This window comes from Acomys minous (assembly GCF_964271855.1).
Source record: "Acomys minous genome assembly, chromosome: 15".
In the NCBI taxonomy this organism is placed as follows: Eukaryota; Metazoa; Chordata; class Mammalia; order Rodentia; family Muridae; genus Acomys; species Acomys minous.
The window spans coordinates 36,680,790-36,696,681 of record NC_140497.1 but is presented as its reverse complement, the minus strand read 5'-3'; the positions used below and the strand labels follow the sequence as shown (position 1 = coordinate 36,696,681).

The 15,892-nt window shown below is 42.1% G+C and overlaps 1 protein-coding gene across 18 annotated transcripts in view; it reads left to right on the top strand.

Annotated features, from left to right (window-relative positions):
* The window catches only part of TENM3 (teneurin transmembrane protein 3), a 2,605,219-nt gene that overhangs the window by 2,479,945 nt on the left and 109,382 nt on the right, over positions 1-15,892 (top strand). For all 18 annotated transcript variants that reach the window (XM_084760481.1, XM_084760480.1, XM_084760467.1 and 15 more), the window contains 5 exons: positions 5,232-5,446; positions 11,118-11,328; positions 11,745-11,846; positions 12,045-12,239; positions 13,562-13,762. In XM_084760481.1, coding sequence (XP_084616607.1) covers positions 5,232-5,446; positions 11,118-11,328; positions 11,745-11,846; positions 12,045-12,239; positions 13,562-13,762 — 924 coding nt within the window. The remainder of the gene's footprint in view (positions 1-5,231; positions 5,447-11,117; positions 11,329-11,744; positions 11,847-12,044; positions 12,240-13,561; positions 13,763-15,892) is intronic.

Sequence of the window (15,892 nt, the reverse complement as noted above, 5' to 3'; positions counted from 1 at the left end):
TCATGACTGCAGTTAATGGACTAGCCCTGGTCTAAAAGACCAGCACCTGGCTTCCTAGATCCTATAACATGATGACATAACGGGCCCTTTGCATTTTGGATACAGAAACGTCTTTACATCAACTACTCTTCAGTCAGGTACATTCCATCAACCTTGGGGGTTTTTGTTTTGTTTTGTTTTGTTTTCGTTTTCCTTTTGTTTACATGAAAAAGAACCCTCTTTCTGAGAAGAGGCACCTGTTAAGTGAGCTCTAGCACTAAGTGAGTAAGTTGAACCACTAACTTGCGTCACAGTGGGCTCTCATTATTTCAGTGAAAAGGATTTGACCCCTTAAAATCAACAAACAGAGAAAACAAGAAAGCAAAACTACCCACGTATTGAGAGACAGTGAAACCTTAAATCTGAGAGACCAGAACTCCATTGCTGTTCTCAGAGCTGATATCCTTGGGCAAAGATGAAGTATTAGGGAAAACAAGTTGGGGGTCAATGCCAGCTTATGGCCAACAGCTTCCAAAGCACAGGTGCACTCATACACTTGCTAGCATTTACTTCCATCAGCATCACATGAGACTGTCACCAAAAAAATAGACAGAATTGCCTGAATAAGCTTCAAACACTACAGGAGAGGTGATTGTTAATAACAATGTTAGGCGTGTATTACCTCAACAGGTGAGTCCAAGTGTGAGCCACAGCCACATTTAGTAGGGTGTGTACATAGCGGATTTTAGTGGAGGAAAGGCAGCTGCTGTCTTCAGCGTCATGAAAGTTGCCCAATGCTGCATGCCAGCAACCCCAGCCGCTCTGCAAGCTGAGTCCAGAGGATCTGTAGCAGAGCAAGGCCTGCCTAGGCTGCAGAGAATTGCCAGGGCAACTTACACAAAAAGTCCCAAAAGTCAAAGCCAAATGAGACCTGAGTTATATGCCTCAGTGGTGGAGCACTTAAGGGCCCATCTTGTGCAAGGTCGTAGGTTCAATCCCCAGCACTACATACATACACACACGCACTTTATGTGGTAGTCAATCAGAATGTAAATTTATTAACCATTTATTGTGAATTATAAGAAAGAATGATTAGCTTCTTTTTAACCAAAAAACTATTCCTATTAAACTGATTATTTGGAACAAAAATAGATAGATCACACCTTTAATCCCAGCACTCAGGACACAGAGACAGGCAGATCTCTGAGTTCTAGACCAGCCAGAGAGACACTGTGAGACTTTTTTTTTTCTCCAATCAAAAAAAAATTAATTATAACCTTATGTCCTATACTTGTGAGCTTTATAGATTCTGTGGTATGGGTTGAATGAGGTAAAGCATCTTACATGAAGTAGGTGAATAGGTTTAAGTGGTCATTTAAAACAGTATTTTCATTTTAATTAAAAAGTATTTTTTGTTTAATTACAAAAATGATTTCTGCTGATGATATGAAAGACATGATTTGGAAACTTGAATCATGACGCCATCTTTTCCTTTGAGCACACACTACTTCTCTGAACCTTAGTTTCCCTCTCTCAACGTCTCAGCCTGGCTGAGTTGGTTTGAAGTTTAATACAAACAACATAGGGCAGAACGACCTCTGTGCTCAGAGAGACTAATCCCACTGCCCCGGCCACCTGAACCTTTCGTCGGTGTGAATTCACAACGCAAACACAGGGTTCTGAGCAGAAGTTCCTTTATGCTATCAAGTATTTTAAAGTGTCTCTGCATAAAGCAACATGCCTGTCTAAATAAGAAGCAAAAACGTCTTCAGAGTAGAGATGGTCTTACCCTCTTTTCTTTTAATCATCTAGTCTAATTTTGCTTTGGTGAGTGTGCAGTGGTTATAAAATGATGTTACGGCCAGGCGTGATGGCGCACGCCTTTAATCCCAGCACTCCAGAGGCAGAGGCAGGCGGATGGCTTGAGTTTGAGGCCAGCCTGGTCTACAAAGTGAGTCCAGGACAGCAAAAGCTACACAGATGAAACCCTGTCTTGGAAAAAAAAAAGTGATGTTATGTGAATGGGGCAAGGCCTATGACCCAAGTGTTCCTAGATGAAAAGTCAATTTTGATATTTCCTTATAGTATTTTATAGTACTGAACTGGTTTGTGAAAAATAGACCTTCCTGCTTAAGGGTTATTAACTGCTATGATTATGCACCCCGGGAAAGAAGCAACTATATGGAATTATAAATAATAGCATTTTATTAAGCTTTCTTGTCTAACCCCTCTCTGCATCGTACCTGGGCTGTCGCAGCCATTTCCCCATTCTCTTCTTCATCTCCAGGCTTCCTGGACTGTGCACTTGAAAACTCCTCAAGCAATCATTCCATTTTACTTTTAGCCTGCCTGAACTTTTAACAGGTCTCCATTTAGCCGTAGCTGTCCTTTGCAACGGAGGGTGTACGTGTCGCTGTAGGACACAGTAGTCCAGCTAAAAAGCAACCGTGATATTTACTAGAGACCTACTCTCCCTCAAATCTCACCTTCATCCACAAGACTGGATGCGCTGTGACTTGCCCCCACACCCTCTCAGCCGTCAGCGGGCACCTGCCTGTGGGGACTCTTTCCTAGTCATCTTGAGGGTTTTTTTTCCCTCTGATACAGAGAAGTGGGGAGCAGGGGTGGGGAAGATGGTGGCCGAGGGAGGACGATGAACACAGGAACCTTTCTGCATTGAGAGCCATTTATATAATTATACCATTATACAATTCTTAAAGCCTCTGTTTTTTAAACTATGCCAGAAACAGCATGCATAATAGTAAATATATGCATCTCAAGGAAAAGTATAATAATGCTCCTTGATAGAAGAAAGGGGAAAGTATCTGTACATCAAAAACCCCAACCATACAGGTGTAAATAGCGTATTCTTTAATGTGGGTGTACTGTCTTCCCTTTCCAGTCTTACTTTCCATTACGCTCCCAGTAATCCCAGTGATGTCTTGCATTCATTTGGAGCATGGCCACTGAGTTGAGCCCTCACAGTAGATCAGTGGTCATGTGGCCATCCCCATTTTCCAGATGAGTTTTATGTCCAAGGTTTTGGTCTCTTCTAGAAGGTCCCTCAGCCTCTAACATGGCCAGGATTCAAACCTACATTATCAGATTTCAAAATTTCTTCTCTAGCAAGCGCATCTGAGCACATGCCCATCTCCACCTTGTTTTTGAAATTGTGACGTTTATCCTAACTCAGGTATCTTGTTGTACTGGTCACGGTTCTCTGAAAAACCAGAACCAATAGGATGGATATGTATCGAGAGGTTATAGACTGACTCGCACAAAATAGTCTGCTTGGTCCAGCAATGGCTGTCTTCACACTGGAATAGCCGAGAACCCGGTAGCTGTTGAGCTCATGATTTTGGGTGCCCCAACGGTCTGAACCTGATTACCGAAGACCTGGAGAACCACTCGCCTCCAGTCTCGATTAGAAGCCCAAAGAACCTGGGGTCTGATATTAGGGAAGGAATATAACACCAGCACCGGCGGTGGCAGTGACAGAGCAGATGAACTTGCCAGTAAAAGAACAAGCAAACAAGCCAAAGAAAAGCTTGTCTGTTTGTTTGTTTGTTTGTTTGTTTGTTTGTTTTAAATCCAGCCTGCCCCAAGGAAAGTTACCACCCACAGTCTTATGAGGAAAATTCTTCCCAGCTGGGCCTCGCCTCACAGCTTGCCTTTTTAGTTGCCTGCAGAGCTAGTCAAGTTGCCAACCAAGATTAGCTGACACACTTAAGCCACCTGTCCTTCAGAGTCCCGCTTGCAGTGGGCGTGACCTTCCCCTGACCCAGTCATATGAAGCTTGAGATTGTCACCCCATTCATCAGTTTGTACAGACTGCCCCCTCGACCAGGCAATCAGCTCCGTGAAGACTAAGCTGTTTCAGCCATATAGTAAATAGTGAAACCACTGTGCTTCGGTTTGTATTTCTTATTACATACGTCCGTGTTCTGTCCCTGGCAGACACTTAATAAAATGGAAGCAATATTAAATTAACAGCTCTTCACAGATAGAAGGCTCTCTCCTCTCTTTAGGACAAAATGTAATTCTCAGATTTGAGATTAAATCTTAAAATTTTTGAATTAACAAGTTCTCTGGAGGCTATTTCCAGTTTAATGGGGAAAAAAGGGAAAAAAAAAAAGAGAATGGTAACCCAACGTTGTTACCGCGTTAAAAGGGTTAGATCTGATGAAAGATAATTTGCTTCTGACTCTTCAGCTTCTCTGGGCCATTTCTTTGGTTTTTACTCGCAGTAAATTGTAACACACCCCACCCCACCCTCGTTTTCAGGAGAATGACTTGGCCAAGAGGCAGTGGGGAGCACCTTTGCTTCACAATCACCTTGGATCTATTTTCTAGAACCAGGTCATAGAGCTAGGAGATCCAGGCATTCGGGGAACAGAGGGTCTGTTTGTTCATTTTCCCCAAGGATTGAAGGTCTTTGGGGAAGCGTGGCACAATACATACACTAATAATACTCATGGGGGGGGGGTGGTCAAGAAATGGGAAGTCTTGTGATAGCCTACATTAAAACTTAGAAAATTTGAGCCAGGCATGGTGGTGTATGCCTTTAATCCCAGAACTCGGGAGGCAGAGGCAGGCAGATCTCAGAGTCTGAGCCAGCCTGGTCTATAGAGCAAGTACCAAAACACCCAGGGCTACACAGAGAAACCCAGTCTCAAAAAAAGCTTAGAGAATTTAGCCCTGCCCTGCATTCCTGTTTCTTGAAGCCCTGCTCCCCCTAATTACCTCTTTTGACATGTGGTTTTCTTTTTCTTTTGTCCTCTGCTGTATGTCTTCAGGAGGACTGCGTGAATCAGTAACATTGATTGGTTGCTCTTATCCGCTTGGAAATCTCTATAATCCGTTCCTCCTTAGCTCACACTCTGCAGGATTGTGGTATAGTTAGAATAGCAGCAGACTGAATCTCTCCCAAGAAATAACAAGGCGTATAATTTATAAGACATTTATGTTTCAAATAAATGAGAAACATTGGCGGTGTGGAAACAGCTTCAGCGAGCAGCTTACCTTGGGGGAAGTCGGAGAGGTTTGACTTAAATGCCTTAAAGAATGTTAGATGGGAGTTAGTAAAACAACGCTTCACACAGAAAAAAAAAATTTCCTTAAAGTGAAAACTGGCAGGGAGTATCTCACACGTGTCAGAAGAACTCCTGAACAATGAGGAGAAAGAGCTCCCTTGAAAAGAAACTCTGTTATTTTAATGTTTTGTTCTTCATCGCTGGGTCTCTCACATTCAGGAAAATTAGGTGGAATTACACATGAAAATAACACCATAGATTCTGGAGAACTTGATATTGGCCGGAGAGCTATTCAAGAGGTTCCCCCCGGGATCTTCTGGAGATCACAGCTCTTTATTGATCAGCCACAGTTTCTTAAGTTCAACATCTCTCTTCAGAAGGATGCATTGATCGGAGTATATGGCCGGAAAGGCTTACCACCTTCCCACACGCAGGTGAGTGCTGTCGCCAATAAAATGCAGAAGCCCGGTTTGCCATTTCTGAACCTTACTCTATCCCTCAAACTCTTTGGCTGTTGGGGAAAGCCGTCACTTCTCTGTGGATCTTGTGCAATAGAAGTTTTGAGTGTAGCTCCTGCTTGCTTGTTGGAGCCTTCTGACTCACCAGCAGGAAGAAGGGCGTGGCTTGTGGTGCTAATGATTGGTTAAAATGGCTTAAGGGCGTGGCTTGTGGTGCTAATGATTGGTTAAAATGGCTTAAAAACATCTCGGGAACCTAATAAGCATCAAGTGGGTATCTAACACACTGTACCTGCTCCAAGATGCTGTTGTAATTTCAGGTGGTCTTATACCTTTCATATCACTGATGTATTCATCTTAAATCTATTGCTTTTCTTAAAGCAGGTTTTGAGATTTATGTCGGATTTATTTTTTATAGTGAAGAAAATATGGAAGCGCAAGCATAACAAGCATGTTAGTTAACCACAATTTCTCTTTGAAAACAAGGAAGAGTAAGTAATATGACCAGGCAGAATGTTTATAGAAAACCAAGCGTGACGGCATCAGTGTGTTCCTCAGACTACTGGATCCATTGCATCTTAAAGTCAGTTCTTTGCATAAAAATATTCCCACTATAACAGCCACCCCTAGAGAACCACTACCAAAATATCCATGGGCAAGCCAGTGACTCTGAAGGCTGAGGCGGGAGAGTCACGAGTTCAAGGCTAGCCTGGGCAGCTTAGTGAGATAAATTACAAAGTTTAAAAAAAAAAAAAGTAGGCTAGGAATATGACTCAACAGTAGAGTACTTGCCTAGACTCTTTGAGGCCCTGACACCCTGGGTTCAATCCCAACCACCACAAAAAATAAAGTCCAAGTCACAGCATATGTGGTTTGGGAATTGTGGGATTGTTATTTCAAATAGATTTCAAAGGAGATAAGATGTAAGTTTCACTCTCTATCAGCAGGAGTGGGGGGAAAAGGCCCATAGTGTCTGAAAGGAAATTTTTGAATTATCTACAGTAAAATTGGAAGAGAGATTTTTCTAAGGTATATTATGCTAGTAAGTAGAGGAATTAAAAAATTAATTAACACTTAGATGAGCTTCACATGCTTTATGATAAGTTTATTTCCTTATGGAATTCTGTATTAGGGCTTTTTTTTTTTCATTTATAAAAGGCTGAGGTTTTCATACAAACTATGTATTCTGTGATTATTTTCTACAATCCTCAGATACTAGTAAAGAAATCACAACTTGAAAGAAATGCTGAAATTCTCAGCATGCTTTCTAAAATGCCTATCGGTTCTGTGGCTGTGTAACTTTTTCATAATATGTTACAATATATTCTCAAATCTGTGCTGTCAAACGGAATGCCTTGGGTCCTTCTATGTCAAATACTTGGTATGATGTAAAAGTGTCGAATTTTAAGCTTTAAAATTTACCCCAGTGTAATATTGACTTTAAGCCTATGGGGTGGGGAGGGGGCGGGGGCATAGAGAAAGACACTGAAAAATGGAAAGCAATCCCATGCTCATGGATTGGGAGACTTAATATTGTGGAAATGATGATTTTACCAAAAGCTATTTACAGATTCATTGCAATCACAATCAAAATTCTCATCTCGTCCTTCATGGAGCTAGAAAAAACTATTCAATGAGAGTAAATTTGTAGAACTTTGGTCACCTCAGACATATTGAACCTATGTCCAGTGAGATGCGGAAACCTCTCTTTACTGAACCGATGTGTGAAATTAAATTCTTTTTCTCCCATTCAAGGAAGAGTCCTCTAAGTTAAGCACATTCGTGAATGTGCAATTTAAAGTCATCTGAAAATAATTTTAGGTGAAGCAAGTGTGCAAGCACACATGCTTGTGTGCGTGTGTGTATACATGCATGTTGTATCCAGGCATGGGGGTATGTGCACTTGGAAGGAGAAGGCTAAGGAAATGGCCGATAGAGTTCAAGGCCAGCCTGTTCTATGTAGCAAGTTCCAGGCCAGCCAGAGCTGTTTTAAAACATGTGTTGTGCACTTCAAAAGTTTGTTTAAGGATATATGGCTGATTTCTTGCAGGAGATGCGTACCACATACAATTAGCAAACTGAAAGGTGCAGTCTTGTGTTTTCTTACAATTGCACCATTATTTCGGTACAGTACCCATGATATCCAGCCTTCCTTTCTAGCGCTATATATTATTTGTGTAGCGTATGCTCTTTCTTAAGCCTTGTTATTAGACTTCCTTCCTCCGGTTTATTCAAGATCAGCAGAGCAAACAGCTGTTTCTGAATCCAGTGTTTAAACATGAAATATGCTATAAAGCAGCCCAAATTGAACATTTCTCTGTTCCCGGGGAGCATTAAATAAATCAACCTGAAATAATTAAAAACGGCCAACCCCTCAGAATAGTCACTTGAGTTTTGAAAGTCAAAGTCTTTGCGACCCCTTATAAAACTGTCCATTTGATCGGTGCCAAGAATCCAATTGACTTTCTTCTCCCTGGTGGCCGATTTATTCTCCTGGACAGTTGGAAGCCTACAGAAACCATTCTGTGCTCTACAGCCCTGAGCTGTGGCAAATGCATTTGCCTTCTAAAGGCTGTTTAAAAAAAAAAAAAGAGGCAGAAACCTGAGTTCCAAACACTCCTGTATGACTTTTTGATTTTGTATCGTATGTGACCAGGTGCAAGTAACTTAACTCCTCCAAGATTCAGTGTCTATTGGTAAAATGAGAGAATTGAATTGAGAGATTTTTAAATTTTCTTTCTGTGTTCCAGTGACATACAGCAAGACTATGCCACCACCAGAAACATGGGGAGGAGATTTCTAAGGGCGGGGTGTGATGGCACACTCTTATCATCCTAGCACTTGTGAGGCAGTGAGCCCCATCCAGGACTACATGGCTCAAAAAGAAAAAAAATAGTTAGAGGACTCAATCAGGCATTCACTGACTGATGCGCCCCTGAATTAATAACAGAAATTGAATTAAACAGATGGTTAGATAGTCTAAGCTTTTTCCAAAGTAAACTACCAAGATACCAGGAAAAGTCTATTTGCATTTTTACATGGCTGATTAAATAGTAAACTGCGGAAAAAGAAACAGGAGCAATCCTTTCTTTTATTGAGTTTACAAAGCTCCTTGTTAATATATTGATGCTCAAAGCAACTTTAAGAATTGTGAAGTTTATAACACACACACACATACACACACACATACTAGATAATAGCATAAGAATACAGTGATATCATGAAAATTTCCCTTAAAGCAGTGGTTCTCAACCTGTGGGTTGCAATCCCTTGTGGGGGTCATATATCATTATCTTGTGATTTTCATTTACATTATGATTCACAACAGTAGCAAAACTAAAGACATGAAGGAGCAATAAAAATAATTGTATGGTTGTGGGGCTCACCCAAACCTGGGGAGCTGTATTCAAATGGTCACAGCGTTAGGAAGGGTGAGGACTGCCACCTTAAAGGGAGATGAAACAGTTCCACTTTAGTGACATCCTCACGAGATGCGGATGTTGTCCGTGACAGCTACCCAGAGTTTGAGATTGAAGAGTAAATCTAAAGGATCTCATACTGAAAATAGCATATGTTCTTAAGACTTCTCCTCACCCCCCCCAAAAAAAAAATATATACACACACACACACACACACATACATTTCTATATTAGATTTCCGAGTAGAGCAAGGCTCAAACTCGCCCAATATATGATCTCGTTATGCCTGAAGAACAAGCCATATAATTTGGTTATTTGCAGGTGGAGATGATTACAGAGTAAAGAAGGTCATTTTCTTCAGGTGTTTTGAGTAGTGCTCCTGAAGTCATCTATGAAATGTCATTACAAAAACCTAGAGCTGGGACTTAAAGCCATCAGCCACTTCCTCTCCCCCCCCCCCACACACACAACATGCTACCCACCACTCTAGCGGTCCGGAGACGTTCAGCTGGGGCACAAATGCCCATCGTCTCTATGTTGGCGGTGGCAGTTGACTGTAAACTTGAGAGATGACTTAACACTTCAAATGTCTGTCCTTTTGCTTCTTCAGCTGCTGCATATTATGGTAGAAAAGTATCCGGGTTGAGCAGCAAAAAGAAGCTCCGCTCCCCCCCCCCCCCCCCCCCCGCCGCTTGCTTTGCCCTGAAAATATAAATATTTAAATCTGATGAGAATTTTGGGAGTACTTCTATGAGGTGGAGACACCCTTCAAAACCAGGCTTTGTTCTCCTCCAACTACAAGGCAGGAGAACCCCAGCGAACTTTCTGCAAATAGCTGGAGACATCATTATTTTCATCTTCATAGGAAATTTGAAAGCTTGAGTGCTAATGAAGTTGGCATATATCTTACATATTGCTACCCAAAGAACAAAATGCTTTCCTTTAAATAAAGGCTTTAATAAGTCACAGACTGAATCACATATTAAATTCTCTTATTGCAACAGCAAATGTCTTTGGACTGCACAGTGGCAATCTATTTAAGTATAATTCCCCAAAACTCCAATAACTAATTTCAGTTTGATTTGATTTGATTTGATTAAGAAAGCCATATAATAAATTTTTTCCTCATACAACTCTCCCATTTAAAGAATCAGTCATGAAGTATTAATGGGGCACATACATGGAGCTACAGTTATGTGTTTCAGGCACAGTCTGTACACACATTCTTGTGAGCTTTTACGTTAAATACGTCTCAGAAGTAAAATGAAACTGAACAAGCGAACAGCAAGAGAACCACTGTACTTTATTAAGACACTATTAACTAGTAAATTTGTTAAAAATCAGTGCTGGAGAGTCTTTTTAGCGTCTTCCAAATTCACTGCCGTTTGTTTTACAAAGTTTTACCCATTGTTGTCAATCATGTTCCATAGTTCAAATTCTCCAGTTCAACTCTCTCAACCTCCAATGCCTGTGACTAAATTGTGGTTTAAACACACACACACACACACACACACACACACACACACACACACACACACACCAAAAGGTCACTTCAAGGATGGATGATGCCACCATCACCCTCACTCTGCACGTGGTTGTTTCTCCAACACATGAAACCCTCAGGTAATCGGTTTATTGGCTTTAATCCAGGATAGAAGTGTAGTGCTGTGGTGGAAAATGGCCCCAGCCTTGCAACAAGGTATCACCCGAGTTCATAGACCAACTGCACCCCTTCCCAGGTACTAGGTCCTGCGGAACTTCCTGAAGAGTCCCCAAGAGTAGCTATGAGTGCCTTTGCCCAAATAACTACTTCCAGGATTAGGAGTAATCCCAGTCCTCGGTAAGCAGTTGGGATACATAAACATCACATGGGAACAGCTCTTAAGTTATTCATGGTCTGAGTAAAATCGAATAGATGTCACGTTTAGATCCCTAAACGGCCTAAATTTACCAAACTTGTCATTAGTCAGGAAAACGGAGTAAATTTGAAAGGCTTAACTCCCTAAAAAGGAAGAGGCGATCATTTTAGTTTAAATACAAGGGGATGCAACAGGTTAGTCCTTACTGCCATAAAAATCCATGCCGGGAAGGCTTCTGCCATTTGGGCCTGTCAATCAAGAGCTTCTTTTCTAACGTTGTGTTTACTCTCAAAGGAGAAAAGCTTGAGGAAGCAGCAGAGGGCATGGTTTCTGGAGACTAACCCTGTTTCCCTTGCCCCTCGTCCCCAGTACGACTTTGTGGAGCTCCTGGATGGCAGCAGGTTAATTGCAAGAGAACAGCGGAACCTGGTGGAATCCGAAAGAGCCGGGCGCCAGGCGAGATCCGTCAGCCTGCACGAAGCTGGCTTCATCCAGTACTTGGATGCTGGAATCTGGCATCTGGCCTTCTATAACGATGGGAAAAACCCAGAGCAGGTGTCCTTTAACACCATTGTTATAGGTAGGACCCTCATCAAAGCATCCTTTCCCACCTCCAGCCTAAACTCTGCGGAGTAGAAACTAGCTCACCTTTGCCGCACTCAAGCGGTTTCTAGAGTGATAAAAAAGCCCGTGTAAAATGAACCATTTCTGAATTGCTCATTTGTGACTAGGTGGCAAGCCCTAAAGCTCTGTAAGAAAGGCTGTAAATTACAGTGGGGAAGAAAAGTACCTCAAGAGAACACTTTTAAAATCTGCATTTGAAGCGTCACTGCCTTGCGTCAGCATGCAGATTATCTTATATAAATGAATCGATTTGGGGTTTATGGGGTGAGCCACCCATAATCGCATCGACACCTAACTAAAATGAACAGAGTGACCACTTCGGGAAGAGGTGGGCGCCTCACAAATGCTTCCCCAACCCTGTCTCTCCTTCAGAGTCTGTGGTGGAATGCCCCCGAAATTGCCATGGAAATGGAGAATGTGTTTCTGGAACTTGTCACTGTTTTCCAGGGTTTCTGGGTCCAGATTGTTCAAGAGGTATGCAAGTTATCTCCTTACGCCGATATAAATAAGCTGTAGAAATACATCAAACTGAGGAAAACTTAAGCAGCACGGGAAACAAGCGGGGTGGGGGGCGGGGCACGGGCGGGGAGGGAATGGCGCATCGCTTGTTCTTTCGGGAGGCTCAGTGGAAAAACATGGCTGTTGAACCTTCTGTCCTGTGTTATTTCACAGCAGCCTGTCCGGTGCTCTGTAGTGGCAATGGGCAGTACTCCAAGGGCCGCTGCCTGTGTTTCAGTGGATGGAAGGGCACCGAGTGTGATGTGCCAACTACCCAGTGCATTGACCCGCAGTGTGGGGGTCGTGGGATCTGCATCATGGGATCTTGCGCCTGCAACTCAGGATACAAAGGAGAAAATTGTGAAGAAGGTAAACACGTCAATATTTACTGAGCCCTATTGTGTTCTCCCTAAAGAAACAGATTAAATCTGTCATCTTCAGTTTGGCAAGTGACTGTCTCTTTCACGTGCTTTTTAGGAAAGCAGTTTTTATTTCCATATTTATGAATGCATTGTTCTATTAACATTTTAACTAATAAAAAGAACAAATACCAAAGAGCCACTTTTGCTCTGTTTCTATAGCATGAGTAATTCTTTTTTTTTTTTTAACTGTGAGAAAGTAAGCAAGCATTTGTGTTTGGAAATCCAACAAAGGACTGGCTTGTTGTTTCTTCTTCTTCTTCTTCTTCTTCTTCTTCTTCTTCTTCTTCTTCTTCTTTTTGTTCTTCTTCTTCTTCTTCTTTTTTTACATAGATGCTGATTTCTTTGGCATCTCTAGAAAGAAAGAAGAATTGAATGTAATGTAATGAATAAGAACAACATTGTGGATTTGTTCCATCACTGTATAGGATGATGAGAGAAAAGACACTATACTGTAAAGTGCAGTTAAACCGGGTTTTCCCCCCCCCCAGAAAGCAAAAAAGCACCATTTCCGTTCTCCAATCAAATTGATTTTATTGATCTACACTCACAAAGTAATGCAATTAAGTCTCTGGAATTAAATTTTCAGGCCATTGACCGTACAAGTGTAAAGTTTTATTGAGTCAAATTGCTAAATTAAATCTCATCTTCTAAAGCACATTAAAGTGAATTAAGAAGAATAGAGTGGGTGACTCGTTTATTTCTCAAACAGTTTGAGGATCGCATACAGCTGTCAGTGGTCAGCGTTTGTGGAGCAGGTCAACATGTACAGGGTCTGTTCTCCAAAAGGCAGTAGCTGTGCCTCCGTCTAGGCACAGCACAGAGCAGTTGCCTAAAGCCTCCAGAGCATGTTGGTCTAATCCATGAAAATGGCAGATCCTTGCAAAGGTTTCAGTCACCCAAATGGCATCAGGCTGGTTCTTAATGCTCGCTTGTACTACATACAATTCCCTGCTCTTTCAGAAACAAGTTCTTGAGAACAGTAGATAAATGTTTGATCATCTAAAACATTCATATGAATTAAACTGAGTTGACTCTTAGCCGGGCGCCATGGCACGTGCCTGTAATCCCAGCACTGGGGAGGCAGAGGCAGGTGGATCTCTTTGAGTTCAAGGCCAGCCTGGTCTACAGAGTAAGTCCAGAACAGCCAAAGGCTCCACAGAGAAACCCTGTCTCGGATAAAATAAATATATAAAAGTTGATTCTCTGTCCTGCGTTAACTTGATGATATCTTTCCTCTTTAATAAGCCTGTTCTCATCTCTTGACTCTAGCGGACTGTCTAGACCCTGGATGTTCTAACCATGGCGTGTGCATCCATGGGGAGTGTCACTGCAACCCAGGATGGGGTGGCAGCAACTGTGAAATACTGAAGACCATGTGCCCAGACCAGTGCTCTGGCCATGGGACATACCTTCAGGAAAGCGGCTCCTGCACTTGTGACCCAAACTGGACTGGCCCAGACTGCTCAAATGGTAAGGTCAATTAATTCAATAGAAGCAAGTATTTACCGAGATATGCTCAGGATTTGGGATATTTGACTCTCTCAAGCACACTTGTTAAACTGAATTGCATAACTAAATTTTTTTCCAAAGATATAAATGTCTAAAGTAATGAGGTAGTTACTCCTTATTAAAAAGGAAATAAGCTTCGGTAACTTATTACTAGTGATTTACTCTTCTCTATTATTGGCAAATATTGCCTTGCATCTTCACAAGACAGCCCTATCTTCCTCAGTCTCATTGTATCTGTACTGCATAGACACACTAGTCCCTGGCTGGCCTCAGACTTACCGCCTAAGAGACTGGCCCTGTACTCACAGTCCTACGCCACCATGCCCAGAAATTCAAGCACCTTATGTCAGGGACAAATACTCTGCAATTTAAAATAGTGAAACTTGTATGACAACAGAAGGCTGAACATGATCACACTAAAAAAATACATACAAATGCATATTATGGGTACTAGTTCAACACAGATTTTAAATTATATTAAAAGAGAAATCACAGTAATCGTAATCACTAGTATACAGATGCATGCACATACCCGGGTATTACTGAAATGAACATTGTACAAAATGGTACTTGCTGATTTTTTTTGTCAAATACCATCTTTTTTTTTTCTTTTTTGGTAGGGTAGTGCCGATTGCAACTCAGGAACTAATTCCACAATATTCCCAGTCATTAGTCACACAGTGTGAGAGGATGCCATTCAGCCTAGAAGATTACAGTTTTAATTGGGAGCTAAGATGAGCACACGTGAAATAATTAGACGCCAATATAATATCATACCAAGTGTTACATGGAATAATTTGCTAAACTCAGAGGGGTGATCCCATCTTGATGAGCACTGGAAATTTTCTCAGGGAGTTCTATTAACACTTTTGCCTTCATTTAAACTTGGCAGTCTCGAGGGAAGGGCAGGTAAGGGGCCATTTGCGCCTAAGGAACCCGTTTAGGAAGTGTCTGAGGACTCGGGCTGTGAAGTCGGATACATGTGTTCACGGCCAAGTCTATTTCATGGATCTTTACTCTTCAGAAAATTACTGTGTGTCTCAGTTTACTCGCGAGAGGATTGAGCAGAAGCGTGGACTGAGGAGACGGCAGGTAGTTTGGAATCAATAGAAATGAAAAGGATAAAACAAGGGCAACGTTTTAGATGAACAACAGTTAAGACTTTCTGGAGCAGGGAGTTTGGGGTTGCCGAACAAGATACACAAGTTTGGTGAGAAGAGCTGAAAGTCCAAAGCAAGGGGAACTGGGATCCATATCAGTATTGAAAAGGGGCCCCGAGGTCAGGAAAGAGACGTAGCAGAGGCAGGTTGGTATTAGTTGGGAGGAAAGAAAATGAAGGACACTCAAACAGAAATAAATATTTGGGGGGTGGAGGTGGGGAAGGAGAGGAGAAGGAATGAGCAAGATGAGGATGAGAAAGGATGAAGAATAGACTAGATTGTCCCAGCCGTGCTGAGTAAATGAGAGCCTAGACTCGGGGCAGCGTCTTTCCGCTCTTCCGCCTGCCTCTCCCCCCCCCCATCCCCCACCCCACCCCCCACCCCCGGACCCAGCTCCTGTTTCTCTGATGAACTTATGAACACAGGAGTCCGGCTGTTCAGGTCCAATCAATTTTTGTGTTATTTTGTTTTGTTTTGTTTCTTTCTTTCTTCCAATGCTGGGTATCGAACTCGGAGAACTTGGGCAAGTGAGCTTCACCCCTAACTCTGGGTTCTGCGTATAGAGATTGGTTATTCGGTAGCTATATTTGGGTAGGGCAAGTTGTATAACTTCCCTGGGCCTCCGTTGCTTTATTATAAGGTGGGGATGATAGTGCCGCTGGGCACTTAGTACATGGGCAGTTAGGTTCAGATGCACTAGCCGAGCATCCATGTGTGGAATAGAGTCTTCTGCAGTGTTAGTGCTGATACTGTGGCGCTGCGGACATCAGCAAACAGTAGTTAGAAGCATGCAAACATGAACTATAGTTTGTTTCCATTTCTCATCCATTCAGAGGACATTCCAATTTTAAGTATTCACTGTATCCCCCAGTTATCAGGGCCATGAAACGAAATTATTTTCTTTATTAATGTGGCCTAGTAGTATACAATG